Below are 18810 nucleotides of genomic sequence, written 5' to 3' on the forward strand. Positions count from 1 at the left end.
ACCTTTACACTTATCATTAGCAGTGTGGGTGGGCCTGAAGACAATTAAAAGGACCAGAGGTAAACTAATCTGACAAACAAGTTCTAAACATGTTCCAAGAAGAAATGTGCATGCTATGCTGTGGATATTTCTGTCCTCTGGGTTTATGGTCTTGGAGAAAAAGCCGTCTGATTTACTGAGGCAAAGGTTGGATATGTTGAATAAGAGAAAATAAACAGTGAATGATGACTGCTCTGAGGTCAGGGGCTGTGTATGAGAAAGAGCAGAAGTCATGTCTGACAGAGGTCGACTCAACTACACAGGAAGAGGAATTAGTGACAGAAACTGTTCCTCGGGGCTGTGTGTGTGTGTGTGTGTGTTTGTGTGTGTGTGACCATGCGTATGCAACTTGCGTGTATGTGCACTATGACGTTAAAACAGCAAAATGAGTGACATCATTCCCATCTTTCCAAAGGCTGGCTTACGGCCAGATCCCTCTGCATGTATATCTAATGGTAAAGTGCTTACTTCACGACAACATACGCGCAGAGGGATGTTGCTATATTAAGGCCAGTCCCTCGATTACTGCTAGAGCTGAACTCTGGAGGGAGAGGGGCTGACGCACTAAAGTCTGGGCATAGGAATAAAACAAAGTCATTGAAATAGATACGATTAAAAGCGATTTAAAAGGCTCATTATCTAGAGTTTTTGTGTGGTAACTGCAATGCTATATTGCACAATACTTAATGTTGCCAATTAAATAAATACTGCAAATATTATTGTGGTCAAAAATTTGGATTGCTGCTTTGGGTCACATCTACAATTACATGTACAGACACTTTTAATCTGAAACTTCATACAGCTCATACAGAAACTTCTGCTGACTGAAATATCACAGACCAATGCGGAAAATAAACTGACCAAGCACAAGAGCAAGATCACTGGAGGAAGTGAGAGACCAAGCTCTGGCCAAGGTGTTATAAAACCAGCACGAACAACATGACGAGCAAAAGTCAGGAAGCAGCCAAACTATTACACTGAATGTACAGTAGTATTAACTTCCCAGACATGGATTATAGTTTTTTTCAATTGCTTAAGCATCGTTTTGAAGGGCCCATTGTTTTAAAACACTACACACAATAAACACAAAATCCCAAATCCCCCCCCTCCCCAGTGTTGTCCCAGCTGCCTCTATCTTTTGTTCCCCCTACTCCTGTACCTCCACACGCTTGCCTTACATTGCTTAAGACTGATTAATGAGTTGTGCTTGATAGTTGTGCTTGATCAGTTGGTTCATGGGTGTCTAAAGTAGAGAAATGCTTTTAGTGTTTTGCAAATCAACATGTGTAGTGTTTTGTAAAAAGTGAGTGTAAGGCTGACATTTGGCTTATAGTTGTGCAGTTCTGGGCTGATGTTTTGCTCCTTGATTGTACTGTAAGGTTTCACCAACTGTGGAATACTTTCGATTTTAGTGTTTAAGCAATTGAAAAAAACTGTAAGCCTACTCCTAGACTGAAAGAGTTTCTCTCTCTCTCTCTCTCTCTCTCTCTCTCTCTCTCTCTCTCTCTCTCTCTCTCTCCTCTCATCCTGCGAAACCACACTGGGGCAGAGAGAGACCAAGACCATCCTCCACTTATTTTTTGCTTTTTCTTTTAAAGCCGCTTCAGGAAATTGCCTGCGTAAGGGCCGGTCCCACCCGCGGCCTCTTGATCTCTGGGTGTGCGTGTCAGAGAGCATGGGAGAAAGTGCCCCGAGCCACCGGGACGGTCAGGGCGGGTGACGAGGGAGACGGAGCCCAGGACCAAACCCGAGCGGGTATTTCCCACCAGGCCAACACTCACTGTCTGTCTGTCTGTCTGTCTCTCTCTCTCTCTCTCTCTCTCTCTTTTCTCATTCTCTCTTTTCTCATTCTGTCTCTGTCTCCGTCTCTTCTCTATCTCTACTTGTTCTCTCTCACTCTCTCATCTCTTTTGTCTTTCTCTCCCTCTCTCTCCCCATTCTCTCTTTTCTTTCTCTCCTATCTCCCTTCCTCACTTTCTTCTCTCTCTCTCTCAGGCTCTGGCTATAAAAAGCCCTTTTAATGAAGCCGAGATAAATGGCAGCGACTGAACGCCTGACCCATCTGGCCCAGCACTCTCTGGACTCCACACACCGTCAGCACTGTCTTTTTGCACATGATGCTCATAGTAATAATAATAATAATAATAATAATAATAATAATAATAAAGTATGCATGATAATGAATACTTTTAAAAGAGACAAGGTAAGAGTTATGGCCATATAGGCCATATAATATACACATATTTGTGTATATAAATTAATATGACATCACCTGGTGTCAATCACATTTAAGTCACACACTAGGTGGGTTTACAATTTTGTCATTACGATTAAATTATAACGAATTAAACATTTCTTGCCATCTGTTTACATGGCTATGTTCTATTCTGATCTGCTGCTTACAGGCACTCTAGAATCCTTGATTGAAATAGCCGTTGCTGTTTTACTTTGCTTGAGAAGATACAACAGGCAATCCGATTGACCTTATACATAGCTGTTCAATCGGAACAAGAACGGAGTACACCACCCCCTTTATTCTGATAAAAATCCTAATCGGATCGGCAGTTTTATTCCGATCAAGGTGTTTATACGTTTAATTTTTATTCCGATTGATACAGGGAAAAAATAGACTTCGGTGTACAACCACCATCATTGCTGTTCACTGAAAGAACAGTCTTCAGACAGGAACCTCCATGCTAATTAATTTCAGTGAGTGTGTCACACAGTGTGTTGCAAAGCATAAAAGGCTACTGTACACTCTTTTGCAGTGGGGCCATCAAGAGATGTGTGCTGGTTGAAAGTATGGAGTTTCCAAGAACAAATCCAATTATGATCATAAGCTCTCTCATTCTCTCTTTCTTTCTTTCTTTCTCCTAGCCCTCTCTTTTTAATAATTGTGCTGGTTACCAAGTGGCACTTAACCTTGAGGATGGCTATGGGAATGTTTTGATGACAGCCTGGTGTGTTTATTTTGGTTTGCTCTATATATGCCACACCAACCATGGGGCCCTTTGATATGACATCTCCTGTGGAAAATGTGCATTTGGGTTTTGAAGTACAGCGCACAGGCTGCCTAAAAGCATTGTAATCAACACTCCATCACTGACACCTTCTCTCTCTCACTCACCCACTCACTTCTCTCTCTCTCACACACACACACACACACACACACACTGACAAACACTCACTCTCACACATACATACATACAGTACACACACACACACACACACACACACACACAAACACGTAGTCTCTCTCTCACCACAGAGCACTGACACAATTTGGGCCGACCAATCGTAGAGCAGAAAGACTCCCAAAGAGTGGGTGGTGGCTCTGAGAGAGAAGTGTGTCTCAGGACAGACAAACTTTTGGCAGACGCTGTGAGAGCTCTCTTTCACTCTCCTCTTTCTCCACTCACTCTCTCTCTTGGTTCCTGCCTGCATCTGTGTGTGTGTGTGTGTGTGCGTGTGTGTATGTATGTGTGTGTACTGGCATGTTGTGTTTTAAATGTGTGTGTATGCGCATGTGTGTGTTAGTGCTAATTCCTTGGCTCTCTCTTATCATCTCTTGGTTACCATAATATTTGTCGGGTTATAAGCAAATTGCTTATCTCAGGACTGGATGGCAGAACTGGTAAAAGTTCGCAAGAAACACCTTCAAACCCCAATTTCAAGGTAAGGGGTGAATGTTCCACTGTTGCGCTAATGCTGCGCTAAGGGATATGTGTATGTTCATTAGGAGTTTCTATTTCTTTAAGTAAGATCTGGAGAATGGTCTAGCAACATGTTGATTGTACATGAGCAGAGAAGTGAAAACAATCCACTATGTGCAGCATGCAGATTGATGCTTTTTGACTTTCATTTACTTTTTGAAGGCGGTTTCGTTAATATGATATGGCTTTGATAACTGATGGTCTGAGAACATTTGTGCATGTCTGCTTGGTGTGTGTGTGTGTGTGTGTGTGTGTGTGTGAGTGTGTGTGTGTGTGTGTGTGTGTGTATTTTGGATTCTTGTGTTTTGTAGCAAGGCAAGAGAACAACCATTAGATGACGATATGAAGAGGCATGTCCACCTTAAGTCAGGAGGCATGGTATCGCTGTAATATCATGTGACTCTGTTTAGTGTAAACTGATGGCTTATCAGCTCTTCCCCTCTCTGACGAAAGAGAGTACCTGTTAAAGCCACATGATGTACATGTGATTACCAAAACTAAAATTCCCTTTAGAAGACACTGCAATAGGTACACACATAAGAATGGACATATGTGTAAGTGAAATAAGTACATACTGCTACATACAATTTGGAGTACATTTATGTATACCTACTACTAACGTGCTTGATTAAAAGATTTTTGCATGGGGAGAGAGGACTTCTTAGGCTATGTCCACACAGAGCTGGGTATTTTTAAATTGTGTTGACATTTTTTAATGTGTTGTGGCCTTTCGTCCACACGAAAACTTTTCAGTCACAACAGTTATTTTGAAAAACTTTGCTCAAAGTGGAGATTTAAAAAAAAAAAAAAAAAAAAACTCTGGTTTCAGTGTTTGTATCTGGACAGGCAAAACTGAGTTTTGGACGTGATATTTTCTCCTTTGTTTGAAATGTTTTCAGGGCTCTGATTGGCCAGCAATGCCATCTGTTTGATTGATTAATTCTTGACAGCCTTTAACAGCTGTTTTTGGGCATCTGTGGGAACGGAATTGTTTTAAAATGAGGAGGGAAAATATCCGTTATTAAAAATACTGGGCTGCATGTTGACATAGCCTTAGATTCAAAACAAAGTTTCAATAGGGTCGGCACCATTCCAGACCATTCTATTCCTGTGAGTCAACAACTTCATACTAACTGGTACGGTGCGGGTGTGATAGACACTTGATAAAAGAGGGCGGGTCTGAGTGCACTTGCCCTGAGTTTGGCTGCGGCTCTCAGCTCCGAGATGCTGCCAAGACTGTTAGTGATTAGCAATCTGCTAGGAGCTGGGATCCCAAACAGGCCCCTCCATTCAAATGGTCCGTGGGACCATGTGCTGCTGCACTATTACTGAGTGGAGTAACGGAGGCACAGCCACAGCTTAGCATGGTCACACATTAAAACTACACTGATGACTGATGTCACCTTTTTGAACACAATTGCACCTCAAATACATAGAAGAGTAGCAGCATCCTACTATTTATCAATCATCTATCTACATCTACTGTATAATGAAGAGAGAAAGTTGTTTGCATGTATGTATGCATGTATGCATGTATGCATGTATGTATGTATGTATGTATGTATGCATGTATGAATGTATGAATGTATGTATGTATACATACACATATAGTACATACACATTGTGTGTGTGTACAGTTTGTGTGTGTGTGTATATATATACATACACACACAACCTATTCAACTACATTATGAGGGAGAGTATAAGGGAGAGCACTTTTTGGTTTGAAATGTGTGAATGTAAGAGGACATGATGTCAGGGGCTTTACAATAAATATGGTTTTCTGCCAAATGAGATGAGAAGACCCATGCCCCACTGAGGCTGCTGGCTGACTGGCACTAGAAATAATGAGATTTACTGTAGCAGCGTAAATATTTGCTGCCTGTCCATCCCAAACCAATAAACAAAAGCTTGGAGCTCAGATGATGCCTTAGTGTCCAAGAAGCGTTGATGTGGTGGTGACGGGCATATCTAGGCGAGGGGAGCCCGAGAGCCATGTTGCACGGTATCAGAGCCGTACTTTGAGAGCCAGAGAGCTCTTCTGTCTCCACGGCAACACCCGCGGCGATCACATGGTGACATAACGGAATGACAGGAACGTTTTTTTCTCCTCTTTCATCACGGGGTTTTGGGCACTAACAACAACACACCCTGGTTACAGGCCTCACCTCACCTACCTCCGCAGCGTTATATTCACTGCAGAGGGGAGCTTCCACATCAGTGATTACACAGCAGCAGTTCGCTTCAAACACACTGAGCTCTCTCACGCAGCAAATGGCTTCAACCTGTTGCCAAGGCTTCACAAAATGTTTTTTGGTTCCTTCAAAGAGAGCATCAAGCACCCCCATCTTATCAGAACATGGGTACATAAACAGAACCATTTAAGCACAACCAAGTTCAGTCGCATGACAAAAGAGCTGTCCCCGTCAGGAATGTGGGACATATGGTCAGAAAGTGGAGGTAGTTATGCTTATCTGATTCATTTGACCACAGACAAGAAAGGCTGCTGGATCCTTTTCAAAACAGATTGCTTCCTAATATACAACTGATTGCAATGCAGCCTTCCATGCCAACCATAATATTGAAATGATATTTGGTTCCACTATACTCAACTGAGATACATGTGTGCATGCAGAGGCAAAATGCACTGAAATACCTATTGAAGTGCAACTGCAATATGTAAAATATCATGAGGGTGTAGCCTACCCTTCATAACAGTAAAGTCATTTAATGTAAACAGGATTATTCAGTTTTCATTTCAGAACTTTTACGGGCAAAATTGTCCAAGATTGAACAATCTGAAACAGCATAATGTGAACCATGGTCAGGGATCAAAGTTTGTATTTAATCTGGTCTGTGTAGAGTGCCTTGAGATGTATTCTTTGTTATGGTGCTATATAAATTCAACGGAATTGAACTGCATGTGTGCTGACTTGGTAGATAAGATGTGCAGACACTCATTGTTAATTTTCTCTCTGAGACTATTTGGTACTGTTGTGGTAACGGCGGGCAATAACCAAGGCTTACCCGCTAGGGTTGTACCGTGTTTATTATGCAGCGTTTGTCAAATCCACATGATTCCAGTGTGGACCTGCTATATCATGCACAGCACTTATATTCGTCTATAGGCCTACTGTTCATACTGTTCTCCTGCAGCATTTCTAAGCTTGATTGATGGGAGGAGTGTGTGCATAAATGGCTTTTGCACCCTGTGTGTCCAGTGCCTAGAGGTGGCTTAAGAGTGGACGCTATATGGATGGCCAGCAGGATGTTGATTAGCCTTCTTCCTATATATACACACATATAAACAAATTAAAATCTATTAGCTAAATGATCTATTTCTCAAACATTCCTTTTCCTTCCTCTAGGCCTTTCTCCTATGTCAGACTGGAACACGTGTGTACATCAGCAACCCAGTGTTTGTCTTTAGCTGACATAAGTTATGATGCAAATGGAACGCTTTGATTTTATCATCTGCGTTTCTCTGACGGTGGGCTATTTCGGTCTTCCCCAACGCTGACCTAAAGGGGACGTTAGGCAGTTTAAACACCACTGCTGGTGGAACACATGCTTTACTAATAATCATCCCGACAAGACGCCTTCTGTTTGGGTGAAACCTGAGCATTTGGACATAAATATCACACGAGTGGCTGGGTTTACGTAGTACATGTTCAACACAAACACAGACGTGCACGGGCACACACACAGAAAGAAAGAAAGACAGACAGACAGACAGACAGAAACACACACACACACACACACACACTCAAAAGTGACCAAAGTAAGTCTTATGGTGATGATTGCATACACACATACATGCATACACACACTCCTCAAACACACATACAAACATAACCAAAAAAGGCCTTTACCCATACAAATATATCTACAGTAATACTGTATTTTGGACAAATGAGGTAAAATAAAATCAAGGTCGCTCAGCTAACTGCACTGCGACGTGAAGTGTTGTGTATATCAGACTTTTAGTTTGCTTCTCTTTTCCTTCCCAGGCTCAGGTGCATGGTCCGGCAGTTAGAGGAGAAGGATGTGGATCTGGAGGAACTGAAAAAGAACCTGGAGTACACAGCATCCTTACTCGAGGCTGTGTATATCGATGGGACAAGGTACGGTCATTCTGCCTGTCTCCCACTTCTGCACACACACACGACAGAAATATTGTTCAGAGGTAATTGGCTCTGCAGAAAATGCATCCTGGGGGGTATTTTTGTCCAAGGCTAGTGATGTTGTTCAGGGACAATGTGCACTTGAGGGAAGAACCAATATGCTCACTAGCACAAGTGTAGGCTTTTAAATGCTAAAACAAACCCAGAGGGGGGCAGTTTGTCTCCCACCTGAATTTAGACTCATGTTGCCCTTAGAGTGGATAGCCAGCAAATCCGTCAAAATTTCACCACCATTTTTTCCATTTTAGCTCATACCTGTTTCTTAATTGGCATATGCCATTATTCTACATGTATAATTACTTCGACAATAATGTCATTTAGGGAATGCAATGTAACACAGATGTATTAGTGGGGTGTGATTAACATAATACCGATTGCACCGATGCTCCCAGCTGGTGACCGGAATTGGCCGATTTTCACGTTATAGGCCATGACCGGAAACCGGCCGGTCAGTCTAAGATATGCCGGTCAAATGCACTTGTGCGTCACAGCTGAGTTTACAAAGTCTGAAGAAGAAGCTAGCAAAGGCCAACACTCATGGCTGAATGTACAGAGAAAGCGCTAACACCGAGTTTTTCTATGCACAGAAAGCGAACGCTGTGCTTTGCCATATTGCGTGGAATGTACTAAGATGTCACTTCATTACGTAAACAGAGTTCATCACTGCATGTCTCTACGCCTGCCTCTATTGCAAGCCCACAGCTGAAAAACAAGCGCAGTTGAATGGAGTTAACTGGTGAAAATTCGATATTAGAACAAAAGTTAAAGTTGTTTTTCACATAGTAGCCTACAGTGAAGAAAACCGATGCTCTGAATACTGATTCCATGTGTTATATGTGCAATATGTTCCATGGCAGCATGTTCAAATGTATCATGGATTTTTTTATTTTTAGTTGGATATTGGATATGAGAACAAGAAAATGGTTGTTCCATAACACAATGCATTTAGTAGTCTGCAAATGTCCCACACTGGGAAGCATTATAGTTTGATACTGCAGCTGAAGTTAGACGAAGAATCTGTCTGTTCACCTGTTCCATTTTTCAACAGCCACTCCATTATTGAAAAGTTGATTAAATTTCTATTCTAAAAAAAGTTCTTTGTGTGTGCTGTAAAGTGGTTAGAAAAATAGAATTGGAATCGGCTAAAATCACTATTGGCAGGTCAAACTGGAAATGGCCCATAAAATTGCAATCGGTGCATCTCTAGATAATATTTAATAAACTGTTTATTATACGGCTCTTCACAATGCTAGTAGAACGCTCCATTGACTTGAATGGGAAAATAAGTCCCTTCAGGACGAAGCAAGACCCCTCCGCTGGCACATCCGGGACCTATTCACCCTGTCGGGACTTATTTTCCGATAATGACTGGCGTTCTATACGTTATCCCTTACATATATAGTTCCCTCTTAGCATACCTTAATGATTTAGGGATTGTTTTACTTCATTATCTAATCCTCCATCTTTTAAATTGTCTTCCTCATCCTACACTCATCCGCACATGCACGCATGCAAACACACACTACAAACACACACACACACAAACAGACAGACACTGGAGACGGAGGATGAGCTCCAGCAGCTCCGTTCAGATGGCGTGCCCTCGGAGGTGCGTGATTGGCTGGCCTCCACCTTTACCCAGCGACCCCGGCGGCTGAGCCGACGCCCCGATGAAAAACCCAAGTTCCGCAGCATCGTCCACGCCGTGCAGGCCGGAATATTCGTGGAGAGGTCAGGCAACACATGGTCAGATAGGATAAATCAGGAAGTCAGTATGACATGATTGTGGGTTAGTGTTTACAATAATGTATGTCAGTGGATTTGTGCAATTTGTGCAAAGTTTATTGTGCAAACTGTAAACAGAGGGCTCAGTGGTCTACAAGCAGCTGTTTTGCACAGCTGTGCACGTTATGACGCTGTGCGCTTACATTGACATGTGTGTGTGTGTGTGTGCTATCTGTGGGAAATATAAGTGTCTTATCTGTTCTGTTCCAGGATGTTCCGCAAGGCCTACACAGTGTCCATGCCAGACCAGCCGGCTGAGGTCACCCACTGTCTCAGGGTAAGCTGAGAGAGATGCCTCAATCATATTTTAATATGATGCGCTTACTATGACTATATGCGCTCATCTAAAACGGTTACAGTTCACTACATGGCAGTTAAACAAAATTACTCATCTTTCTATGGCTATTCTGATAATCACTTTCAAGTTTACAATCAGTGCTGCATGCATTCATTATACTACCGTTCAATGCTCTTTAATCATCTCAACTCTTTTTGTGTGACTATGTTTATGGTTAGGTCTGACACACGAAAAAAAAAGAATAAAAATGATCAAATGACCCAATATTTTGATCCTTTTGTGCTATTTTGGTTAAGCTCTGCCCGACTTAGTCAAGTGTAAGGGGATGTCTGATTATCATTGAACTCCTCTCTCAGGACGTGGACCGCTGGAACTTCGATGTGTTCGCTCTGGACACCGCAAGCTCGGGACACGCGTTACAAGCCCTTTTTGTCGAGCTCGTCATCAGATACGAGCTCAACAGTCGCTTTAAGGTACACACACACTGTGCTGCAATAAATAATGTCATTTTCTGACCACCATCCAATACAAGCCTGTCTGTCTGCGCGGCTGGGAGAAAATGTGGCAAATATTAGTAGTTTGCACTGCTCTGCTGTCCACACATGAACGTTTGAGGTGAAGAGAACGATTAACAGCAGCTTTGAGCCTTTGCCCTACTTCATTTTTCAGATACCGATTTCCTGTTTGATGTCCTTCCTGCCTGCACTAGAAAGAGGCTACGGCAAGCACAGCAACCCTTACCATGGCCACACACACGCGGCAGACGTCACGCAGACGATGCACTGTCTACTCCTACGCACTGGGCTTGTGGTACGGGCCAACATGACGTCTCACAGTCTATACTACCATCCTACTACCATATTTGCTTTCTGCTTAGAAGACTGCACTACGACATTTCAATCAATCCGAATAATAACACACACATGATTAAGTCAGTTCTACCCAGATACAAAGGGTTTGCTACTCCTTAGCAGTCTCTTTCAGTCATGCCTTTTTCTCTGCTTTTGTAACTTCAGCACTGGCTCAGTGAGCTGGAAGTCCTGGCCTGTCTGTTTGCAGCAGCCATTCATGACTACGAGCACACAGGAACCACCAACAATTTTCACATTCACACCAGGTGGGTGAAACAAGCAGAGCCATACATGCAGGACTGTGTCCACGTTTGACTTCAGAGCCTGTTAAACCTTCCACGCACACAGAGTTCTTAGGTACACCGCTCTGTGGTTGGCTATATATGCTTGCCAATATCGCAAGATAAGACACAGCAAAGTGTTTACATACCGACACTAAAAATAGCCAAAGGCCAACGACAGAATCAAATATTTTAGCAATAAGGGAGACTGATTTCAATAACAACCACGTCAGTCACCCAGGTCCGTGCCTTCTCACAGTAGGGTGCTTTTATTGGACAGCCACAACAGAGAAGTGAATGGTCAATGACTAATCGTCCAATCTAAACTCCTCTAAACCCACTTCCTTCAAGCAGACAAGCTTGTCCTCGTTCACTGGATGCATAGCAGCTTGTGGTAAGACCAACCTTTGTAAAAAAGTGCCATCAAAATAGCCACAAGACACTCCATGACTTTCAAAGAGGGCCATCTGGTAGGCCATAAAAGGTCCTAAGCAGCTATAAAGGTTCAGCGGTAAACCTTAGCATGTCTGTAATCTCAAATTAGCGGTAAAGTCGAGAGACCCAAATACTTCAGGGTTTTGACGCTGCTTAAGCAAACACTAGTCTTGGAGCGTCAACAGTATTTTTAGATGGAGACTTTCCACACAGGCACTACAGAGAGTTGCTTTTTTGGCATGGTTTTCGCTCCTCACTCTAATTTTGGGAACGAGACTGCAGGGGCCATCTCTCCAGGGGGCTCAAGGTGAGAGAGGTCTAATGTTTCATTAACACAAATCCCTCCCAAAAAATCTAAAAGGAACGTGTGAAGAGAAAATTCCCATGCCATGTCTGATTCTGTATGAATGAAACATTCATAAACAAAACCCTGCACCATGGCAAAATCTACATGCCTTTTTTTCATACAGTACATGCTTTGGAAATTTTACTGTAAAAGTTTGGCACTCTGCCCATTTTGTACTCCCTACAGATCCCTTTATGTGTCCTCTTTTAGCCAGTGGAGAGGAGCACAACTGCGTATGTTTAATAGAGCATGCTCTTCCATTGAAAGTCTCTGTCAGTTGCCTACCATTGAGATAAATAAACCTGTGTGAAGAGAGTAAAAGAGCGATAAAATTCCTTGTTATGTTCCAACTTATGTCAAGGCTCAATGACCAGCCCTCTAGTTTCCCATAACATTGATGCTAAAAGTACCCCTGGAAGGAATTCTTCAGATAATGCCAGCAGAGAGTCTCAAACGAGAGGAAGACGTCATGACAACCTGGTTACGACCAGAGCAGACTTGAGATATTAACTACTTTTGCTGTTTAGCAGAGACTCAGCAAGTTTTCAAGGCCAAACAACCAGTGTGAACAACCAGGAAGTGAGCGGAGCATCAAAGCGGATTTTCATTAAATAGCAAGAGACAGAAACTGTAACATCGTGTACAAGAGCCAGGGCCAAGGGGAATTACAGCTATCCATATTTGAGGTCATGAAGAGCACTTAAGCAGTTAAATTTGGATATCAGAAATCACAAATGTCCTCAGGGGGTGATTCACAACAGCAGACATTACATTTCTGCTTCTACAAATAAAGTATAACATGTTCGTTGCCAACATTGCTGATAATTACACAGATGAAGAAGTAATTACAGATCAAATGCCCGTGGCTGAAATGATGTGCTCATCTATGTACACCAGTGTTCACTGGTAGACAGTCATTACTGTCATAGATTACTATTCACATAAACAGTTTAAATTAAGATGGTAATACAATCACATTCATGACTGCTAGTCTCAGAGATAAGAGAAAGGTAACAGTTTTAAACATTTATGAGCAAAACACATTATTCACTAAACTTGGATGAAGTTTTAATTTAACATGTTGATTTGTTCAACCTTTTTCACTTCTTTTAAATGCAGCATAATTTGTTTTGCCTTTTTCACTTCTTTTAAATGCAGCATAATTTGTTTTGCCTTTATCACTTTATCAAGTGCAGCATTAGTTTGCTTTTCACTTTTTCAGGGCAGAATTTAGCTCAGCAGAAGCATATTCTGACATGACAGTGTTTTTTACCTTTATTGTCATTATACACATGATAAAACGAAATTTAAAGAGCTTTCCCTTAAGGTGCACCACATTCAATGACGTTGACTGCAATTAAATAAAAACACATGACATACTCTCTACATACATACTTCTGACATGACAGTGGTTGCATCGGCTTGTGTGTTGTGGCCTGTCATGCATGGGGGGAGCAATAATAACATCTTTACAATCCCACCTGTTCTCCATCGCTCCGCGCAGGTCTGAGCTAGCCATGATCTACAACGATCGCTCTGTCCAGGAAAGCCACCACCTCAGTGCCACCTTCCGTCTGCTCCAGGACGACCAGATGAACATCTTCACCAACCTGTCCAGAGAAGAGTGGATGTAAGTGCTGTGGAGTTGACGGATAGCTTATTGTGGCTTACATTTATCTATGGATGCTACTGGAAGAGTAAAACAAACAGACGTAATGAACAGCACTGAACAGAAAAACAAATAGCTTTGATGGCTAAATACATCACCATAACTATAAATTGACACCACAACACTGAAGGCAAAATGTTAAGTGAGCAAGCTGTTGACTGGCCAATGTCTTGCGCTTACACTATGTCAGTAATTTGTAGAGTATAAATGGGAGGTAGTAATGGACACAATGTTACCATGGACACATGGACTTCTCTTTTCAAAGTTATTTCAAAGCAAACCATGTTAGTTCTTCACTGTGCGGTTGACCACAGCACTTTCTCTCTCTCTCTCTCTCTCTCTCTCTCTCTCGTTAACACTGCATTATGTGTGTGTGTGTGTGTGTGTGTGTGCTCTCTTCACAGAGAGCTTCGTACTCTTGTCATTGAGATGGTGCTGGCCACAGACATGTCGTGCCACATTGCTCAGGTAAAAGTAATGAAGACTTGTCTGCAGCAGCAAGAGAGGTGAGTGTAGCTCAATCTGTCCACTGCATGATTCACAATCTACTCAAGCTATTTAATACATTTAGAGCAGGGCTTGACATTAACGGTTGCCCTGTTGCCCTTGGCTACCAAATTGTTACAAGTGGCAACCAGTTTGTTGCCACATTTGGTTGCCTTTGGCAACAAAAACCTCATGCCTGCTGCCAAGCTGGCAACCACCTTTAAAATGTAATGTTGAGCCCTGTAGAGCCATGCAGTTTTTAGCTGAAGACAATATGAAAATAATCAGACCAACATTCCTGGTTGATAATACTGAAGCAGCTTTTTGAGCAATATTGTTTGAGCACATTCCCATTGATAGGCCTAGTGAGCAACATTTTTTAAATCAGTAGGCAAATTGCTATGATCATCCAATCGGAACACATGGAACTGGTTTTGTGGTTGCCCAGCAACATTGTTCAAAAAGTTGCCCCATGTATCCTCACCTTAACTCTACACTGAGGCTGTATGTCTGTGTATTCATTATTCAAGCAGAATAGACAAGCCGAAAGCACTCTCTCTCCTACTTCACACGGCAGACATAAGCCACCCCACTAAGCCCTGGGTGCTACACTCCCGTTGGACGAAAGCGCTCATGGAGGAATTCTTCAGACAGGTATAATTAAAGGTGCTCTAAGCGATGTTACGCGGTTTCTAAGTTAAAATATATTTTGTCACACAGCAAACATCACCTCACCATCTGCTAGCTGCCTGTCCCCAGAATACACTGTAAAAGAAAACACAGTCTCTGTGGACAGCCCATGCAGGCTCCAAAAACGGCAACAAAAACAGCCTGGTCCAGCCTGGACCATGAAACATAACAAGCTGTTCCAGTCAATCACCGACGAGATGCACGGTCAGGAGAGTTTCTGTTGCAAGGGAGAGAGGGGGAGGGAGGAGCGAGCTAGCTGTTTTGACAAGTGATGTTACCCAACATTGCTTAGAATATCTTTAAGGTGATGATTCATAGGGCACATTTTTAAAAGAAATGTTGCCCAATGTTGCTGCTGTTGTTTGGGTAATTTCTGACTGGTATTTAGAGTCAAATCTGGGGAATCTGGGGAATTTTTCACCACAGCAATTAATTTTCACTGCAGTTAACAGCAGTTGATTTTAATCACTGGAACCTGTTGCGTATCAACCTCAGTGCTGCTAACCTTATAAATGACCTCTTTAAAGCCACAGGCGTACTAGATGTCAGGTTTCACAGAACAGTCATATTAGAACCAAGACAGTTTTATTTTGAAAGAGGAACTTGAGTTTATAGAATATGTGTCTATTAACATCTGATAAGTCGCTGTGAGTGCAGTTTGCAGCAAAGAATCTTTGGTTTGCAGTCACTCCTGAGCACAGCTGCCAGTTAGCAAGCTTAACTATTGTGTTTTTATTAGGCAAGGTAATAAGTAGGCTAATAAGTATTGTATTCACACACATTCGATGCCTTTCATATTCTTGTTGTTATCTACCTTTATTGCACTATGCTGACTTATCTAGCAATGTGTAGGCTTTTGCAAATCGAAAAGATGGAACAACGGCTATGCTAAATCAATGTTGGGAGGCAATACCAATACGCTGAGTGAAGTGTTGTAGTGCTATATGACTACACGTATCTCCGTTTTTAAAATAAACGTGTAGTAGGATACTTAACTTAGGCCTACCTTTGTGCTTCTTTGTCTTAGGGCGACAAGGAAGCAGAACTGGGCCTGCCTTTTTCACCACTATGTGACCGCAACAGCACCTTGATAGCACAGTCTCAAATAGGTAGGCTACTGTATGTGCCTTGATATGCTGTTGCCAATGGACAGAGCCTACCTCAAGCCTGTAAAAAAAAAAAAGCTTTAGGCCTAGGACGTAAAAAAAAAAAAAGTGTTGTTAAACTACCACAGAATGTAAAATTATGACTGCCAGGTAGCCTACTGAAAATAAATTAACATTGCAATTATCACGAAACATTGCATTAATTATGTTTACGTCTAATGCATTCAGGCTTCATTGACTTTATTGTGGACCCAACATTCTCCTTATTGACGGATATGGCAGAGAAGATAGTCATTCCTCTGGTTCAAGAGAACCCTGGACCTCTGGACCCCTGCAATAGACACAGGTAGGCTACGCAGCGGCACCTCACTGACTGACTTCAACATATTGTTGGTCTCTCTCTGTATAATCAACAGTGGGCAATAATCTTGATATCACATACAATTTATTTGCACCAAAATCTGAATAATTTCATAAATCATACTGAATAATTTCATAAATCATACTGAATGACCACCAAGCAGATTATGCTGCCAAATGCCAATTACCTTCCCATAATATATTTTCAGCGACTGTAAAAAGATCAACCAAACACATACTTTCCAGATTGCCAGGCTTTGGATGGTGATGTGACCCACAGTGATGTACTGTATGTCCTCTCTGACTTTTTAGTTCAGTATGGAAGGAGAGTTCAAGAGGCCTGGAGTGGAGCTTACCTCACATCACGGCAGAACTTGTCAGCTTCAGATCAACATGGACACGCCACACAGAAGACAATAAGTTTATGTGGAAGGAAAGTGAGTCCAACGGTAGGGACACGTTACACTACTGTTGCAGGTGTTTAAAATGACAGACACATTTGGCTTTGAATTGTCCCAATTCAATGATGACTGAGAGAAAAGCAAAAATAATGCATTGTTCCTCTTGTAACTTTTTCTTCAACTTTTTCCCCCCGTCCAGGAGCCAATGATCAGAGTGTACTAGAGGAGCACACTTCTCCGAGAGAGGAGAACCTGTCAGGGGAACACTGCCAGGAGCGGCCTGTAAACAACACTAAACAGTAGTGAACTCTCACATTCAGTATCCTGAACTGACAAGCAAAAATGCCCTGTCTAAATATGCTATCTGAAACAGTCGTAGTTCAAAGGATTTACTGTATGTGTACTTGAATATCCACCACCAAGTTTGCCTTTGAATATTGACATACATATTTGCTTTAGGTGTACTATAGGATTATTTTGACATCAGACTGATCCGGATTATGAAAAGATCTAAATATCGCAATAGAGTTTACTAAATATATCTACATGTAAGACTAATGCGTACCACTAGCTGCCTTGATAGCACAGGTTACCCTTTGAATTCTACTGTGCTGCACAGTGAGAAAGATGTTGCATCAGGAGTGTGAACATGCAAAGTTACTAGAGGTAGTAGCTGTAGGCCTCGACTTTTTTTCTGTGATAAGAGCAGCAGACCACCTCTGATGTACAAGCTTTAGAAGAACACATTAGACATGCTGGTCATGTTATACTTTTAGTTCTTAATAAAAACTGTCAGGTTGACAGCTCACTCGCTGTTTATCTGACTTAGAGTGAGACCGTTTCCAATACCACCAGGTCATTCTGGAGTCTCTTAAATGTGCCTATCAAACAGTGATGTTAATATTAAAATAAACATAGATTTTGTGTAATGAGGGTGTTCTGTTCATCAAATGCTGTTTGAGATTTTTAAGAGTAAGCATTGCTGTGCGCTGCAATAAAAAAAAAAGTGAGGTATCCATGGAAACAGGCTGTTTCCGTTGTTGTCTTCGTTTGTTTTCCCTCAAAAGGAGAACAGGGCAGTTCAACTCATCCTAATACTACTCTTATCTCTGACAAGATGAAGAACAAAGTGTTTTTTTTTTCACAATGACGTTGTAGTTGCCTATAATTATTATCTAAATAGTCTAAAAAAAAAGAAATGTTGTAATTTTACCAGGAGCTGATTGAACTCCACCTGCTGCAGATTACGTTTTGATTTTTCCACTTTGTTCCAAGATGTGTCCAATCAAACTGCAAAGGCAAGAAAAGGTCAGCATGTGATCAATGAAATCAATGTGTTCTGTTCTCCCTCTGCTCTGATTCTTTCAGGCCATCAGTTTGACTTGTTTTCTTTAGATTTGTATCCGGCTCTCTTCCTCCTGTCCTCATTTCAAACACTACCGGCTGAGAAGCCAAAGGTCTGCTGTGCTCCTCTCCTCCTCCAGTAGGAGGGGATGTACAGTAGAATAGAGATTGGACTCCATTTAGAAATTCACATCAGGAAAGGTACTTTGTGCATCTATATTTTACACCACTGGAACCACCAACATTATATAAAAGCGTAAGAAATTATCTTTCTTTTGCCCGGTAGGACATGGTAAACATTTCTTTAACTAATATTAACCTTTTGGCAGTAAGCAGTTTGTTATGTTATAAGGTAATGTAAAACGTAAATTCCACTGATCTTATTTTAACCATAGTGCATTGTGTGTATAAAGATAAGGGCATATACTGCTAGTTATATTGTGAAATATTTATGTCCATCCTGTTTTATGCTCACTGCTCATTGTGTGTTGAATAATTTATATACCTAGCTTCTATTTTAAGACTGCTTGACCCTTGCACAGCACTATGGTCAGTGATGCAATACAAATGCCACATCACAAGGACAGGGTGACAAAGTACATCATATGTTATGGTCTAGGGCTTTCCCCTATGTAAAGTAGAGGTGAGAATGTCAGGGCGATTGATCCATCTCTGTGAAAACCTCATATGAGGTAAGAGCACTGCCACCCTATGTTTTCCAGCAGGTTGCTCAGGATTCTCATTCAACCCTCCCTTTCTATAACTCAGAAGCTCCCCCCCCCCTCATATTTTTGGAGCCTCTGCATTAGATTGACTTAAAAA

The 18810-nt window shown here is 41.8% G+C and overlaps 1 protein-coding gene across 3 annotated transcripts; it reads left to right on the plus strand.

Moving 5' to 3' along the window:
- Positions 1-3409: 3409 nt before the first annotated feature.
- LOC143103688 (dual specificity calcium/calmodulin-dependent 3',5'-cyclic nucleotide phosphodiesterase 1B-like) lies at positions 3410-17658 on the plus strand. 3 transcript variants are annotated; one of them, XM_076267470.1, is made up of 14 exons: positions 3410-3714; positions 7763-7876; positions 9485-9667; positions 9932-9998; positions 10376-10492; positions 10689-10829; positions 11036-11136; positions 13437-13562; positions 14006-14107; positions 14618-14741; positions 15805-15886; positions 16112-16229; positions 16556-16692; positions 16844-17658. In XM_076267470.1, the coding sequence occupies exons 1-14, from the start codon at positions 3662-3664 to the stop codon at positions 16945-16947; spliced, it is 1569 nt and encodes a 522-aa protein (XP_076123585.1). In that variant the 5' UTR covers positions 3410-3661; the 3' UTR covers positions 16948-17658. The 3 variants fall into 3 exon arrangements, with proteins under 3 accessions (XP_076123585.1, XP_076123588.1, XP_076123587.1); XM_076267473.1 differs by having other exon boundaries at positions 16556-16680; XM_076267472.1 differs by having other exon boundaries at positions 14621-14741.
- The last annotated feature ends 1152 nt before the right edge of the window (positions 17659-18810 follow it).

This window comes from Alosa pseudoharengus, unplaced genomic scaffold (genome assembly GCF_046254945.1).
Source record: "Alosa pseudoharengus isolate Yale_2024_CS ecotype anadromous, Long Island Sound unplaced genomic scaffold, YU_APseudo_1.1 YU_APseudo_1.1_scf_5, whole genome shotgun sequence".
In the NCBI taxonomy this organism is placed as follows: domain Eukaryota; kingdom Metazoa; phylum Chordata; class Actinopteri; order Clupeiformes; family Clupeidae; genus Alosa; species Alosa pseudoharengus.